At 40.8% G+C, this 17,029-nt stretch overlaps 3 protein-coding genes and 1 non-coding gene across 7 annotated transcripts in view; 2 read left to right on the forward strand and 2 right to left on the reverse strand.

The window, feature by feature from the left end:
* RAB27A (RAB27A, member RAS oncogene family) overlaps nucleotides 1-994 on the reverse strand; it is a 90,178-nt gene extending 89,184 nt beyond the window's left edge. Inside the window, exon 1 of the mRNA XM_004709438.2 lies at nucleotides 903-994. The gene's annotated coding sequence lies outside the window, so the exon portion shown is untranslated. The remainder of the gene's footprint in view (nucleotides 1-902) is intronic.
* PIGBOS1 (PIGB opposite strand 1) overlaps nucleotides 1-1,210 on the reverse strand; it is a 3,186-nt gene extending 1,976 nt beyond the window's left edge. The window contains exon 1 of one of the 2 annotated variants that reach the window (XM_045286515.1): nucleotides 930-1,210. In XM_045286515.1, coding sequence (XP_045142450.1) covers nucleotides 930-1,186 — 257 coding nt within the window. In that variant the 5' untranslated portion in view covers nucleotides 1,187-1,210. Of the gene's footprint in view, nucleotides 1-902 lie in introns of both variants that reach the window. The other variant, XM_045286516.1, reaches the window with a different exon arrangement.
* Nucleotides 1,211-1,407: 197 nt separating this feature from the next.
* Nucleotides 1,408-17,029, forward strand: part of PIGB (phosphatidylinositol glycan anchor biosynthesis class B) — a 25,762-nt gene continuing 10,140 nt past the window's right edge. The window contains exons 1-8 of one of the 3 annotated variants that reach the window (XM_045286447.1): nucleotides 1,408-1,565; nucleotides 3,545-3,680; nucleotides 4,109-4,226; nucleotides 7,827-7,931; nucleotides 10,009-10,139; nucleotides 11,673-11,813; nucleotides 14,902-14,953; nucleotides 15,846-16,057. In XM_045286447.1, the coding sequence (XP_045142382.1) occupies nucleotides 1,433-1,565; nucleotides 3,545-3,680; nucleotides 4,109-4,226; nucleotides 7,827-7,931; nucleotides 10,009-10,139; nucleotides 11,673-11,813; nucleotides 14,902-14,953; nucleotides 15,846-16,057 (1,028 nt within the window). In that variant the 5' untranslated portion in view covers nucleotides 1,408-1,432. Of the gene's footprint in view, nucleotides 1,566-1,827; nucleotides 2,307-2,335; nucleotides 2,667-3,544; nucleotides 3,681-4,108; nucleotides 4,227-7,826; nucleotides 7,932-10,008; nucleotides 10,140-11,672; nucleotides 11,814-14,901; nucleotides 14,954-15,845; nucleotides 16,058-17,029 lie in introns of those variants that run through there. The other 2 variants (XM_045286449.1, XM_045286448.1) reach the window with 2 other exon arrangements.
* Nucleotides 16,793-16,926, forward strand: LOC115868244. Its single transcript, XR_004045501.1, has one exon. It is a non-coding gene; the product is annotated as a U11 spliceosomal RNA (small nuclear RNA).

The following is a 17,029-nucleotide window of genomic DNA, read 5'->3' on the forward strand; positions in this document are numbered from 1 at the left end:
GGTTCAACCCAAGTATTAACTTCACAGGAGAAAGGCCTGGCAATCCGCTTCCTCAAAGATTATAAACTAAAGAACCCTCTGGGGCAGTTTTTGGTTAACAAGAGACCAACAGGGGTCAAAAACAGACTCCAGAGCCCCTAACAACCGAAGAGATTTGAGGTATATGCTCCTGTTGATACTGGAGTGGGCACAAGTCAACCCATCCGCTTGGTTTTTGACAGAAATATGATGGAGATTTGGCTGATTTTACTCTCATCAGATAATCAAGACAAGTTCTTGGACAATAATTCTCCTTGCTGTAAGACCTTGGTTTCTGAAACTAAGTATCTATTTACAAGTGAGGAAAGCAAAGGATTTCCATGTTTTCTTTATTAAAACAATACACCCAACTGGCCTTTGGAACAACAGTTGGCTAAACCCAGGACCAAGGCCCAAAGTCAAAAATTCCAGTATGAGAAAATCGGATCCCTTTCACAGTCCTACATTGTAAGGTAAAATAACAGGGAAACGAAAAGCCCTTTCCTCCAGGTTTTTACTGTTAAGGAGTCCTGATGGCGCTACCAGGTAATTGTTGGACTGCTAGACGCTACGTTTGCGGTTCTAACCCCCGGAGTCTCAGTGCGGGAGATGACGTTGTCTGCTTCCACAAGCTCAGAACTCCTATGGATTCGCTCTGAGTTGGAATCTAGCATATAGCAGTGGGGGTCTACTGTAGATATAAATGTCAACAGCATTAAGCCCGTTTTCATTAACAGACGCTGAAAAGTATTGGGGGCAGGGGCGCACTTGCAAGCCAGCTCCGTGGAAAGCTGATGAAATGACACGGGAATTTGACGGTTCCCAAGGGGGCACTAGCTCACCGAGACCTTGACCGAATCACTGGTGAGCCTCCATTTCCACACCTGTACAATGGGTTCAATCTTCCTTACCCTGCCTCCCCCGTTTCACAAGTATTTATCGAGAGAGGACACCGTGTAACGTCACACACAGGCTCCAGGACCAGAGGTACCACCGCCGAGGAACGGCTGACCGACCGGCGCCCGCCGGGCGTCGCTGACGTTGCCGCCGCAGGTCCCGCGGAGGAGAGGTCGGGCTCCCCGCAGCCACGTTTCCGGGCTCGGACCGCAAACACTCCAGGACAGAAAGCCGGCCGCCAGGAAAGGGCAGCGGGAATGCGCGGGAGCATCTGCCGAGAAAGCCCAGCGGCGCGTCCCGAGCCCGCCGAAGCGGCCGCGGAGCACACGGCAGGGGGCGGGGAGAGCCCTGCGGAACGTCGCCGTTTCCCGGCTGCCCCCGCGCCCGCGGACGACGGCGCGGCGCAGACACCAAACTTAGCGTGCGGCAGAGCACCGCGCGTTCCCTCGGCGGCCTTCCGCACGGCCACGGCGGCCCCCGATCGGGCCTGTGCGGCGGGCCCGGGAGCAGGTGCAGGATGGAGCGGGAGGGCGGCCACCGCCGCCTCTTCTTCCGCGGGCTCCAGGACCGCTCGCAGAAGACGAAGCTGCGAAAGAGGAAATCGGCTCTGTACGTCCGCTCCCAGGAGGCGAGCCTCGGACCCCGCGGGGGTGAGTGAGGGGGGCGGACGCCGAGCGCGGGGGTCGCGGCGGGAAGCCGTGGACGTTGTGCGAGGGCTCCATCTAGTGGGTGGAGTTGCTCAGGAGCTGCAGCTCGCTCGCGACGTGGTCCTCCGTTCCAGCGGCCCGTCTTTGAGATGGAGCAGCCAGGGTCGCTGGGTGCCGGAGAGACCTGGACCAAGCCATTTAGCTTGTTTAATCTTCAATGACCACGCCTGTAAGTAGACGAAATCTTCCTCATCCCGGAGCCGTGATAGGCGCGGTCTTGGAACAGAACCCACCTGACTTCCGCCCCCATTGCTTTGGTCCAGGGACCTCCGGACGTGATGTTAACTAGAGAAGTCATCCCCAGGAAGTGCAAGTTGTATCTTTGGTCCAAGAGGGTCTCCCCACTCATTTAGTACATGTGCATATTTTGGAGACGGCATGAAAAGGATGCTGTTTCTCCTCTGAAAACCTGAGATCTGCCAAGAGCTGAGTCGTTTTTTGTTCAATGAAGAGGGGAGGAAGGAAAGGAGCGATGGGGAGCAGGTGTCGCTGGGCCCGAACTTGCTCCCGTCTTCCCCGCCAGCATACTAGTTAGGCGTTGAGCAACTAACTACAGCAGTTTGAAATCAGCAGCTGCACCTCAGGGAGAAAGATGAGGTTTTCTACTCCCGTTAAGGAATGGGTCTCAAACCACCGAGGGCGGTTCTGTGCCTTACACGGTCGCTCTGGCCTCGGCCGGCCGCGGTGAGTTCGGTTTGGTTCTGTCTCCTAAGTGCGGGTCAACATTTCGGTCGTCGAGCAGTTGGTCAAGAGCCAGTTCTGAATACTCTTTGGTCCAACTGAGATAAAAGAATAATGGGAGAGGGGGGTGTTGCAATTTTTTCTTTCTGACTTCAGGAAAATAATTCAGCAAGGTTGCGTTTCAGTGTTCCAGAAAGATAAAGTTTGGATGGGGCATGCATGCGTTGAGTTTGCCAGTAGTCCGAGAATAGGTAAGCAGAACGGTAGGAACCCTGAGCAGTAAATGACAAGGCAAGCAGAAGGTCAGAGGCTTGCTGAAAACTCAAGTACCCAGGATGCTGGACAAAACAAACTGCCATCCAGGTGAGACCGACTCAGTGACCCCCTAAGGACAGGGTAGAACTGCCCCAGTGGGTTTCCAAGACTGTCGCTGCAGGGAGTAGAAAGCCTGCCTTTCTGGCAGGACGCTGGACAGGCAGGGCTGAAGAACTGGAGCTTCCCAGGACCATCTGCCCCATTTAAAAGGGGGCAGCATATATGTTTATGCCAATCACATGGTGCCAGTTGAGCCCTCTATTATAAAAGCTAAAACTGTTTAGAATGCTGGGAATTCATAAATTTAAAATATTATTTTCAATGTTGGCAGCTAAATTCAAATTAAAAATAAACTTAAATTAGTAAGCAGCTTGTTTGTTGTTAGTTGGGGCTTATTTCACTAGATACACATGTGGAGTAATCTAGGGTTTTTAGTTAGCAGTCCTTTTCATAGATCACTTCATATTATCTGTATTAATAGATTGCATGAAAGGCTGGTTGATTATAAATTATCAAGGGTGCATGAGGGAGGGGGGAGCGGGGAGGGAGGGGAAAAATGAGGACCTAATGCCTGGGGCTTAAGTGGAGAGGAAATGTTTTGAGAATGATGAGGGCAAAGAATGTACAAATGCGCTTTACACAATTGATGTGTGTATGGAATGTGATGAGTTGTATGAGCCCCTAATAAAATGATTTAAAAAAGAAAAAAGAAAGGCTGGTTGAAGAGGGGACTCTGATGAGGTTGTAGCCCTAGTTTAGCTGTCAGCCATGGGTGCTTTGGGAGTGGTGTGGTGTGGAAGTGCCACATTCCACTACCATGGCCTAACGTGCAAGAAGTCCACCCAAGTGTTACCATTTAAGCTCTGCCAAGTAGAATTTGCTGGATTCCTTATGCCACAATTACTTGTTTTGTTTTTGCTTTTCAGATCTTCTTGGTGAAAACATTTATCTGGTCTTGTTTACCATAGCCTTAAGAATGTTTAACTGCTTTTTAGTTCAGACAAGCTTTGTTCCAGATGAATACTGGCAATCTCTTGAAGTTGCACATTACATGGTTTTCAAATATCCTTTGTATTTTCTTTCCTAAAGTAGGATTACATAGTCATTTTAGGAATGGGGTCACTCTCACTTAGCTATTTCTAATCAATTTTCCTTAATTTTTCCAAATATATTCTAACTCAAGGAATGCCATTATTTTATGCTGTTACTCTATCGGGTTTTTTATGTTAATATAGTGGATCCAACCCTTAATTAGCATATATTAGTCCCTAGCAGTGCTTAGTACTTTGGAAGACATAGATGAATTAAAAGCACATTGTTCTGAGGAAGTTAAGAGTTTAGTTGGACAACTGCATTTTTAATTAAGATATCCAGTCTAAAACACCTGTGGTTTTAAAGCTGCATCATTAAAATAAAATTTTCACTTTATACACTAAAGCAAAAATGTTTTGTTTCAATACTCTATGAAATTTAATCCTTAATATTACCAATTATGGTTATTTGACCTGGGAATGGACAGAAAAGTTGAGGGGTTATACTTATCCCTTAATCTTTGCAAGCATTTACAAGATTCTGCATCTTTTGGGGAAAGATAATGTTCAGTTGCTGGTAAGTTTAAATAAAAATAAATTGTCATTCTAGAAAGTCAATTTTATTAAAAAAAAAAAGTCAATTTTATTCTGTCCTTTTTTGAAAATGAATGTATATTAACTAAAGGAAGTTTGTTTAAACAGCTACTGCTGCTAAGATCTGACTGTATCTTGGAAGCTTATGGTCACAAAAGTATGCTATGAGGTGTAATTCTTCAATAAAGCTAAAACATGAAACTGAACATGAGAGTTCTCAGGAATCCCATTAAGATATGCAGATTTTAAGAATGATTACATTTTACAGTAATGATTTAAACTGAATTTTTTTATAAATGAATCATTGAAATCAGTGTTTTTTGTTTTAACTTGTGAGTGGTTACATGAACTTGTCAAGAGTAAATCTATGTAAACCCACATAGGATTTAGTATTGAAAGACACAGGAAAAATGAATTTGACAAAAACTTAATGAAGTCAGCAGGCGAGGCAGGACTTGGAGTCCCTGAGTGTTCAGGGCTTGACTACTAGGCAAGCTGGCTGCTTGAATCTCTCAGAGGGGCCTTGGAACACCAGCCTGAGGATGTGCTTCTGAAACATCACAGCCTTGGGCACCACCATATGGATCACTTCTACTCCGCACAGTGGGATTGCCACGAATGGTGATTGACTTGATGGTCTTAATTCTTAGATCATGCGTTTCTGGAGTTAATTCCTGAAGGAGTGTATGAATGGATGCAAAAGTTTCTCTAGCCTCAATCTCGAGTGTCGTAAGGTGTCATCAAGTTAGGTCTAGAAATTTGAGCCTTCCCAACTTTTTCTCGTAGAGGGGGCTGTCAGGGGTGGCTCCCTATTGCAAAAGGAGTCCAAATCGTGAGGTACTTTTGGAGCCTGGAAAGGTGCTGAGGTTCAGGAGCATTTGTTTTAAGGCAAATTCAAAGGATATAGGATTCCTCATCATGGAGAAACAAGGATCAGAGCAGTCAAGCATGCTTGCCATGGGAAGATCATAGAGATGAAGAGTTTAGAACAGTAGCAACATTTCTCCCATTGATGGGGAGACTGATGTGACCTCCCTCCCCTCCCCCTCAGGGCTCGCACTAGTTTCTAAATTATACAGAGTATGGGTAGCCCCAGAGTTACAATCCATTGCTAAGTGGCTCTTCGAGTTGAACTTCTCAATAAGTCAGGACAGGTGCATACAGTTCTTAATTAACTTTATTTAGTTTAAGAAATAGAAGTCTTTTCAGTAAATGAAAACCTCAACATGCACCAGCAAAGGTGATTCTGATGAAGATTATTTTGTACTCACCCCTACTCAGGGTTTGACCATCGCTTCAAAGAATAAGCAAATTATATTAAGGAACCATAGTTGTAATTTGGACAGCTGTATCCTAGGGACTACTTATATTCCTAAAGTCTGGAGCCATAAGTACATGTACATAGTGCCATGAAGGCATTGCATAGCTCAGGCATAGTTTAGATTATGAATGAAGGAGTCTGCAAGAAAATCAGAAAAACTTCCTATTCAAATAACTCAGTACTTATCCATAACTTTCAACCTATAGCGGAGCCACTTGTGAACCAAAGTCAACTGCCCCTTCCTTAAAAAAGACTGCTGACCTAGAAGTTGACCAGGTAGAGATCTATGAGCATAAATCTGTCATTCACACTCTGGATTGATTACATATAGAATATATGTATATATCTAATTTTGAAGCAATGAGAGACAAGAAAAGTGAATTAAATAGACCACACAATCTTTTAATAGTTTAGCTAGAATTAAGTCCTAACTCAACTTACTCATAGCCTAAGGTTTTTTTCAGACAGCTTCTCCCTGAACAAGATAAGGTATTTGTACAGAATTGGGGATGCTCACTGTCCATTAATGATAGCTACCACCCCCAAACAAACAAAAAAACTAAACCTACCACCATCAAGCCAATTTTGTCTCATAATGAAGGGTTTCTGATCCTAGATAGCTCCACCTTTTCCCCACAGTGGCTGGAGGGCTTGAACTGCCAACCTTGCAGTTAGTGGCCCACTTTGCTACCTAGGCTCCTTTTGTCACTAGTGCAAATGGCTATTAAACACTTGAAATGTGGCTAGTCCAAACTGAGAAGTGGACTAATAGCTTAGTATAAAATACACACTGGATGTCAGATCTAGTCTGGAAAAATAAAATATTGCTATAATTTTTATATTGAATGTTACAGTGATAATATTGTAGATGTATTAGGTGAAATAGTTGATGACAATTTCACCTTTCTTGTTTTACTTTTTTAATGTGACTGCCATAAAATGTCCTATGTGGCACCCATCATATTCCTATTGGACAGTGCTGGTTTAGAGCATAAGATAGGAAGAAGGGAGACTCAAATGGGGCGCCACTGTGGGCACTTTGAAAAATCCAGATACACAGGGCATTAGATTCTTGGAACTTAAGGAAAGGATCTGCAGCCTAAAGAACAGGAGCTGGAACAGAATGGTAAATACCAGCACAGACTTTAACAAACTCCACGTTTACCCAGGCCTGTTCATTCTCGTCCCCCTCCCTACTCACTTTCATTTTCCAAAAGCCATTTGCAACTATTATTAATTCTTATAAGGCCTTTACTACAGCCTGGAAAATTGTAGTATCTTACCATTTACAGAGAATGCAAATGACTCCATGTACTGCCCCTCAAATCAGTTCTAATTCATTGACATTATAGGACAGCACAAAATTTCTTCTTTGGGTTTTTCAGACTGTAAATCTTTACAGGAGCAGAAAGTCTCATCTTTATCCCTCCAAGCACCATGCAGGCTTGAACCATCAACCTCATGGTTAGCAGCTGAGTGTTTAACCCACTACACCATCAGGACTAGGCATTTACAATTCCAGTTATTTTGTGTTAAGCTAAAATCTACCTTCTTCAGAATTTAAGATTTCAACATGATAATCCTTCAAGAAACCCATCACTTGAATGATTCTTATGTGTCACACCAACGAGTGTTAATGATGCTTCTTTAAAAACTCAACGTTCTAATGTGTATCACTGGAATTTTTAACTATAATTTCAAGTATAATACATTGACTCATGTCATCTGAAAGTATTTTTATCATTTCAGAATACTTGTACTTACTTTTAAAAGGAATTGTATCTTTTATTATCTACACTGCTGTGGTGGAAGCACAGCTTGACAGTTAAGAGTAGAGGCTTTGGAGTCAGGTCCACTTGGGTGTGAATCATGACTTTTACACACTAGCTGCTCAGCCTTAAGAAAATCAGTTAACCTGTTATTAATAAAGCAGAAATAAAATAGTACTTACCTCATAGAACTGTTAAGATTAAATGAGGTAATATATACTTAGTATGATACCTTACATACTGTAAAAGCTTGATAAAAGTTAGCGTTATGCTAATAACAAAATGTGCTTCTAATAAACTACTCGGTATTTCCATGAGAAATGAAATCCTTGTAAGAAAATCCGTTTTTGTTTGTTTGTTTTGTTTTTGTTCTAAGAATGGTTTTCACTTAATTTTTAAGATCAGCTTATTTGATAAAAATTCATTGTGAACTAGCAGATGCCTTGGTTAATATACCTTATCTTTTCTTTTTTGTTGTTTTAAACTATTGAAGATTTGGGTTCCCAGACTTGCCCAAGCACTTCTATCAGCTGTAGCAGATGTGAAGCTTTACTCATTAATGAAGCAACTAGAAAATCGGGAACTAGCCAGATGGGTGGTAAGTTCTAAACGCATTAGAAACTGTAGGGTAGTTATCTAATATATGTGGGCATAAAACAGATTCCCAAAGCAATTTCAGAAGCTAATTTATATAGCTCTTGAATCACTGTAAAGCTGTTTTAGTTTAAAACAAAAGTGAAGGGAAGACCCTTGGCTGAAGCCCCTGGCGCACCTCTGACCAGGGACCAGGCACAGGAGTAGCCTTGCTACCATGCACCAGGCATTGGAAAGTGGATTGTGGCAGATGCCATGAACATTTAGCATCCTATAATTTGATTTCCTGTCTGATCCATTGAAATTTGCTCTAGTCTTTATTACTTTTCTGATTTCTTTTTGAAGTTTTTCTATGTTCTACTTTGTTATGGTTAGTTAGTTTTGGAGGTTTGTTTTGCTTTTTGTTTTCCTGTACTGTACTTGAAATCCAAAAGTAAATCTATAGAGACAGCAACTACATTAATGGTTCCTTGGTGGTCTAGCTGGGGGAAATGGGGAGCTTATAACGATGAGTACGAGAATGAAGAAAATGTTCTAAAACTGACTGTGGTGATGATTGTGAAACTCTTCCTGATGTGACTGAACTATTGAATTGTATGTGTGCACTGTATGCTACTACAGCTTTTAAAAAGATCATTCATACTACTTGATAAAAGTACCTTCATAATTAAGAACAGTAAAATGCAAATATGATATGCCCTTGCTCTCTTCATTGAGCCCCAGGTGGTGAAAGCCACTGATACACTCGCATTTATTAAAGACTAGCCTCTAGGAAAGAAACTCTAGGGCAGTGGTTCTCAACCTTCCTAAGGCCACTACCCTTTAACACAGCTCCTCATGTTGTGGTGACCCCCAACCATAAAATTATTTTCGCTGCTGCTTCATATCTGTAATTTTGCTACTGTTACGAATCGGGTGAACCCTGTGAAAGGGTCACTCGACCCCCAAAGAGGTCACGACCCACAGGTTGAGAGCCACTGCTCTACACCACCTTTCGAAGTTCTTTCACACCTCAAAACTTGGGTTTTGCCTCACCGTCCATAAAATTTAGTAGGACTAGTTCTGTCTACCTCAAAAGCACCCTATTGCGACCCCTCTCCACTAGTATGGACTTTTTGAGAAATATGAGGGGGTATTTTCCCCCAAAAAATGGAATAAAGCTCCACTGGGCAGAGCTTTCATAGAATGCATTTCCCCCTACTAGGCAAGCATCCAGCAACTTGTTCTGAGTTAGTGCATCCAGTGGTGTCACCTGGGGAGGTTCTCGCTGGCCACAGTTAATTTTTTTGTGAAAGCAGTTTTGCTCGAACCTCATTTTGTGTGATGGCAGATTTAAGAGAACAGCGTTTGGCTGTGAAATTTTCATTCCTGCTTGGGAAAAATGCTGCAGAAACTCTTGTGATGTTGAACAGTTTACAAGGACAGTGCTATGGAAAAACTCAAGTGTAGGAGAGGTTTTCTTTTTTCAAAAAAGGTAAAATGTTGATGACAAACCTCGTTCTGGATGTCCATCAACTTCCCGAATGGAGGAAAATGTCTACTCCTAGTGCATTTGGAGTTCGTCCCACCAGCTTTCTACTTAGAGGTTCTGAAAAGACAGAGTAACAGCGTGTGGCAAAAAAAGACCTGAATTGTGGCAATTCTCTTTTCTTGTTTTGTTTCTTATTGAGAAGTATAGCAACACTCAAGGTCATTGGGAATTTTAATTTTTTTTAAATTCAAAATACTGTTGGCAATGTTAAGATAGTTGGAGGAAACTGGGAGGCTCTAGTAAGGAATTTCAATCCTCCATGAAATCTACCATCAAGTAATTTGTTTCATGTATTTCATTAGTGGGAACTAGGATTTAAATCAAGTGCAATGTCATTAAAATCCATGTACAGGTATACATTTCTTAGATTTAGCAAATATATACCTGAAATTATTATAGACCTGTGTTTGATGTAACCTCATTAAAATGTTTAGACATGCCTAATTACTTTTTAACACTTTTTTTTCATGTGCATTTTGCAACATTTGGAATTAATTGCTATTTTTCTGATATTTCCTACTCCATGCATATTCACTCATAATTGTCCTAGTTCTTTTGCCAGTTGTGCTCTTGGTTTACATGGTATTGCTGTACGAGAACGCTTACAAACACCATGGAAACGGTTCTCACAACCATTGCTCTCTTCTACTATCCCTTAGAAGGTTCAAAGTCTATGAACAGGTGAGATATATTGCTATTGATGATTATATACAAAACTCTAAAGCATGCTTTTGAACTTTGAAATGTCAACATATTATAATGAACAGTAGGCATCCCAATGTACATAAACATTATTGAAACAAATTTCCAGTTGACATATTTATTACAATAGGAATCACATCACACATAAACTGAGTAATTCAAGAGACTTTCATAAAAGGATTGTTTATGAAAATGTATGCAATGTTTAGGGAAGCCAATGAGGGGTTACCAAAAGATCACAGGGCTAGTCATAAGAGGGAGTCTCCATTCTGGGCCCAGAGCAAGGAAAGGGAAATGTGACTGAATCGAGAGAGAGCTGTAGGAGAGCCCCGCCCCGCCCCCCCAGGAGTCCGGCACAGCCTGCCTTCCGTTCCAGCAGCGCACACTTGACTCTCCTCCTGCCCTCCACCAACGCAACCCAGGCAGAAACTAGAAAGCACGCAGCTCTTTGACGAAATCCATATTGGATCACCTCACTGGCCATAAAGCAGGGGAAGGATGGAAAAGAATGAATCTAGATGGACAATAACAGTATATATTGTGGAAGCAGATTTGACTGGAACAAAATGAGGGAGCAAACACCCGGCAAAGGGGACAACATGAATAAAAGCGCAGAGGTGTAAAAGGGCTTTTTTATAGTCACATAAACCTTAGCCTCTACGACCAGATCTAGGTGGTGCCCTAGCCACCACTACTAGATGCTCTAAAAAGGAACACTATAGAGTCCTGAGTAGACTGGGAGAAAAATAAACAGAATTCAAAATCATAAGAGATCAGACTTATTAGTCTGATAGAATCGTCAACCATTTAGGATCAAGAGGTAGCATTTACCCCAAGGCAAAGTTCACTGGGTTAAAAAGGAAGAGGAATGGAAATAAGAAACGGAAGTAGTAGAGGATATGTTGAGATTGCAGAGGGCAACTTAAAAGAAAATATGTACGAGCTACTTAATGTAAAATTGATAAGCTGTTCTGTAAACTTCCACCTAATCCACAATAAGCTTAAAAATAAAACTTACATGTATGCAAAAGTCAGTTTTAACCTAAGTAGTCCTAATATTTCATTTTCTCTCCTTAGAGATTTTGTGAGACATTTGTTAAGTCCTTAGAAAGAGGTGGATCCTTTTTCCATCAGGAAAACGATTAGAGTTTTTAAAAGTTAGCATACATTTCAGCAAGACCAGCATTATTATAACATCTTCTTTAGAAATAATAGTAGTATATTAGCCTGTAGGTAATTTTTTTGTACAGATAAGAAAAATTGCAGATCCAGAAAGCTTTGAGTAATATGCCCACAATCAGCAGCTAGAGCAAAAAGTAATATGGGCTGTGGCCAGCAGGTGCAGGGAAAGTGTGTTATTAACATTTAAATAGGGCGATTGGGGATGACCACTGTGAGGAGGTGTATTGGAGTAAAAGAAACATGGCCTCATTTCTTATCACAATATAAAGCATAGTTAAGCTCCAAATTCATTTCCCAGTTATTTTAACACCACATTTTTCTTGCTTATAGTGTCAAGTACTCGTCCCTGCTGGCACTTGCCTTCATAATTCGCCCCACAGTTGTCATCCCGTGGATACCTTTGCTCGCCAGACACTTCTGGCAAGAGCGTAAGAAGTTTGATCTTATTCTGCATCAATTTTTGCTTGTAGGGTAAGTATGGCTATAACCCATCTACTAATAATTCACAAGTTAAAGATTGTGGACAAGATTGTATATCTTTCAGTCAATTATTTTATCTTCTAAAGTGAATAAGAATTGTTGGTTGAAGGAGACAGAAAATCTCTCATTTTATTGTAATGTGCTTTAATTCTTATAACTAAATATATTTTAATTTGCCTAAATAGGTGTTTATGCAATTATTTCTCATTTAGAATTTGTCTATGGTTTATTCTTATGTACATTAAAAAGATAGCTTCTTTTATATTTGTATAGCTTTGTGGTTTACAATGTATTTTCACATATTTCCTCACAATGATCAGTTCTTAGATCTAAGCAATACAGTTGTTTTTGTTTTGTACAAGTGGAAACAGGGGGCTTGGAGAAAGTGAAAATGAGTTAGTCAAAGTCACTGGATTGGATACTATAAAGGAACTAGGATCAGACTTACCTCAAGTAGTGAGTAAAGTATTCAAAACAATTCTTTATTAAAGAGATGAATGAAATTCTGACTCTCACAACAGTGCTCTTTTTTAGAACAGTTATCTATTTAATATTATTATTCACTGTGTACATGTATTTTTTTAATTTAAATCACTTTATTGGGGGCTTGTACAGCTTATACATCCATTGTATCAAGGATACATTCTTATGTATCCATTTGTACATGTTGCCATCATCATTTTCAAAACATTCTTTCTACTTGAGTCCTTGGTATCAGCTCATTTTTTTCCTCCCTCCCTCTTGAACCCTTGATAATTTATTAAAAAAATTTTCATGTCTTACATCAACATGTACATGTATTTTTCTGATGGCTATTTTAAAAGGACTAAATTATCTTGATTAATATGGCTAAGTTGCTACTGTTGTTTCTCTAATTAATATTACTTGGAATATATTGTCAGCAAATACTCATTAACCCTACTATGTGCCAGGCACTGTTCCAGATGTTGGAGATAGCAATTTAATGAAGTCCCTGCTGGACTCAGTCTTACACATTCGTTAGGGCAGTAAGACTACTAAAAGGAGAAGCATAAATATGTCAAATGATGATAAATGCTAGAAAAATAATGTGGACTATGGAGAACTGAATGCTGGTGCAGGAAATGTGTGTTATTTTCGGTAGGGTACTTGGGAGAAACTAGCATTAAACTTCACGGGAGCAAAAACCTAATGGAGAGAGTCATGTAAAGACCCAAAGTGAAAGTTACGTCGCGAGCAAAGAAAGGGACCAGTAAGTGCAGACTGTGCTGCAAGGGTGTGTTTGGCAGTCCAGGAACTGCCGTGAAGGGAGGGTGGCTGCAGGGGAGAATGACGTAACGGGTCCAGATCAGGTAGTCTTTACACTGAGGGAGATGAAAGTCCTTCTCATCTACGAGCACTACAACATACCCACCCAGGGGGCCATATCGATTGTGCCACTCTATATATATGCAGAATCTATTAAAAAGACTTTTTAAATGAAACCCAGGATGATGACGCTATAAGGACAGCAAGTAGAATGAGGGGCTTCAGGGGAGGAGCGGGTTCAGTGATGGTGGGGTAAAAGGGAGACAATGTCAAGGAGTCCATGTAGAAAAATAATATTTGGAAACTGATGTGGTAACAATTGTACATTCTACTTGGTGTGATTGAAATATGGAATGATGTATGTATTAAATCCCAACTAAAAAAAAGCTTAATAACCCTCAGTAGAAAAATTATCAAAATGTCTGAAGAGGTACTTCAGAAGATAATAAAATAGGTAGTAAGTATAAAAGTATCCATCAGTCATCAACAAAATTAATTAAAACCATAGAGGTACAACTACTACTGCACATTCACCTGAATGGCTAAAAAAGGATGTGGAACCCTGATATTCCTTGTGGGATGTAACTGTTAAGTAGTTCTAAACTGACCAGGTTTCTAGCCCAGGGCCCAGCCATGCCAAATCCTTGGTGTTTGTATCCAACAGAAATGCATATCTATGGGTGCCAAATCAGGCAGAAGAGTGTCTGTAGCAGCACTATTCTTAATAGCTAAGAAAGTGGGGGCCACAATGCCCATCAACGGGAATAATTACAGTAGATTAATGAAGTGGAATACTACACAGTATTATAAATGAACTTCTTTTAACTTACAAAATAAAAAACAAGGTTAAGGCTCATAATGATGATTGAGGGGAAACTGGACATTAAAGTACATACAGTATTGCTCCATTTTTATAAAAATGTAAAAGGTAACATTCATCTATGACATCAGAAGTCAGGATAGTGGTGCCTTTGAAGAGGTAGTAGATACTGACTGGTTGGAGGGGCAGGGGTCCTTTGAAGGTCCATTACTGCTTTAAGCCAATATGTGTGGCAGCTAGTTGTACCCGTGTTCATCGTGATGCATTCTGGGTCTTTACACTCATAAGGTACTTTTCGCTAAAGATTTGTGGCTGGCAGCCTGAGGTGGCCCCTAATTCTAGCCTCCGAGTGGTATCCATACCATTGTATAACCCTATTCACTAGAGGGTGAACTGTACTATGAGTAAGGGAATTGCAGAAGTGACAGGCTGCACTTGCCAAGACTGGCTTATGAAGACCGTGGCCCTCATTTGGAGTGCAGTTGGCTCACCCTGTGCAAAACAGTCCCCACAGCTGTAGTCTTACGGACGAGGCCACAGAGTGAGGAACTAAGCCTGGTCACCAACAATGGAACTTTCAAAGCAGATCCCCCCTTCCACTTCAAGTCAAGCTTCAGATGAAAGTGGAACCCCGGGCATAACAGCCTGTTATGAGAGGTCTTGAACCAGAGCCACTCAGCTGAGGCACCCCTGGATTCTGGATAAATTTGTATAGTTTTAAATTGCCGCATTTGGGGGCAGTTTGTTATGCAGCAATAGAGAACAGTGTACATCACGTTTTTTGTTTTATAAGTTTGTTTAAATGCAGCTTGTCAAAGGACATTTCAAACTGTGAATCTATATTGTTGGTAAAATTATAAAGTATTTGTGAAGTGGCTTTTGATTCTACGGCCACTTGCAAAGCTGTAGACCAATACTGGGTTTTCAGTAGGTTCGGGATATGAATCATCATTTTTTGTTTTCTTCTTCCAGATTTGTCACTTTGGGTTTCTCTTTGGTAATTGATCGTATTTTTATTGGTCAAGTAAGTAAAAATATATTAAACAGCTACTTTTAATATAAACATGTATTGCACTAAAACCTCAACCTGAATTTTGAATCTTATTAAGGACACAAATTTTTTGCTGTATCTTCTACATAACAGAACTGCATATTCCTTTTGGTGTTCAAAAGTGCTTTAAGGCAGACAAGCTAAATTTTTGCCAGGTTTGTAGTAATAAAGGTTAACTTTTAAAACCACTGTAATCAGAATACTTCTTCAGCTATTTGGTTTAAAATTTTAATCTCATTTTAAGTAATGAACTTTGGTTTAAAATTGCCATCCCCACTACCCACCCAGTCATTAAAGCCTCTGTGAACAGACAGCCACGGTCTGAAACCTAGGGTCCTCAATACTGGCTCAGATGCCTAATAAGGCTCCTGCCAGTGTCCTGCAGTCATTGTGACCCCGGTCTTAAACGGCTGGTGGACAAGTAGAGAAAATGTATATAAAGGGCATAGGGCAGTGCCTGGTACAACTGAGCACTTAGTGTTCCTGCTGCTGTCACCATCTGCTCTGCACTGATTTAAATCATTGTTTTCAGTGCTTCATCCTATTAGTCACATGTGATACCATCGATGTTAAAGTACAAATAATTTATATAGCTAACATACGACACAGAAAAGTTGTTTATATAGATCCAATAATTTGTAAGGCCTACATTGCCAAAATGAGTATAAATGTGTACAAAGCATATCTCAATACATAAGGCAGAAAAAAGTTAATACTTAGGAATATGAATTATCTGATTTTTAGATATCACTGAGTTAAATGTCAAAATTCTATCAAATCCTTTGCCATATATTCATACCTAGCACTAATATATTTCTATTTCTTTTCCCCTTATTTCTATTTCTTTTCCCCTTAACTCTGCCAGTGGACTTTGGTTCAGTTTAATTTTTTGCAATTTAATGTGCTGCAAAACTTGGGAGCATTTTATGGTTCTCATCCATGGCACTGGTACTTCAGTCAAGGATTTCCCGTAGTCGTGGGAACTCACCTACCCTTCTTTATTCACGGCTGCTTTCTAGCCCCAAAAAGGTACCGGGTACTTTTGGTGACTATACTGTGGACAGTGCTTGTTTATAGGTAAGATTTTATTTGTTCAAAACATTCCGTTTTACATACTAACAAGAACATTAAATAAATTGAGTCCTTAAAAAGTAAACATAACTCTCGAGCTGCATTAACTCCTGTGCCTTACTGATAGAGTATTTTTTGGAAACAAAAACAATTGTGAGGACGGTACAGACCAGGGTGATGGATGTTACATTCTGCTGCACATAGCAGGGTCTCTATGAATCAGACTCACTCAGTAACACCTGGAGTGAAGAGTTCAGATGTGTGCACTTTGCTTACCAAGGACTGCACTCCATTTTTAAAAAGCTGAGCAGTTCTTATTTGCTGTGAAGGATATCAGCTATCTCAATTTTAACGACTGAGTATATAGTTCAGATCTATTGTCATTGAGTCAATTTTGACTCTTGACCACCGTCTAGCAGAGGGTGGAGCTGCTCAATGGGATTTCCAAGGCTGCAGTCTTTAAGGAAGCAGAGAGCAACAGCTTAGTTACACACCTGCATCCTTGCAGCTCACAACCAACACTTAAAACTCTGGACCATCGGGGCGCCTATATTGAACTAGAGAAATCGTATTTCAAAATCAAAACCAATTTCGTGTTTGAGTAGTGTTACATATGTTAGTAAAAGTAGAATGTCATTATACTTTAGAATTTCACGTTGGTATCAAATGTTAAAGGGAACCCTAGTGGTGTGGTGGTTACCCGTTAGGCTGCAATCGTCAAGGTCAGCAGTTAGAAACACCAGCAAGGGCTTCTGTCGTTAAGTGGCACATGTAGGGCATCTCTATTGCTCTACGTGCGGAATCGACATCAAGAGATTTCGGAAGCGTAATTTTTGTTACCTGGGCTGCTAGTGATTGTTGGTCCTGGCGCCCTTAAAAAAAAAAGAAGAAGAAACACCAGCATCTCTCCTTGGGAGAAAAATAAGGCTTTCTACTCCCATAAGCAGTTAGTCTCAAAAACTCCAAAGAGGCAGTTCT

This window comes from Echinops telfairi, unplaced genomic scaffold (genome assembly GCF_000313985.2).
Source record: "Echinops telfairi isolate 266 unplaced genomic scaffold, ASM31398v2 ScPeMD7_8;HRSCAF=38, whole genome shotgun sequence".
Taxonomy (NCBI): domain Eukaryota; kingdom Metazoa; phylum Chordata; class Mammalia; order Afrosoricida; family Tenrecidae; genus Echinops; species Echinops telfairi.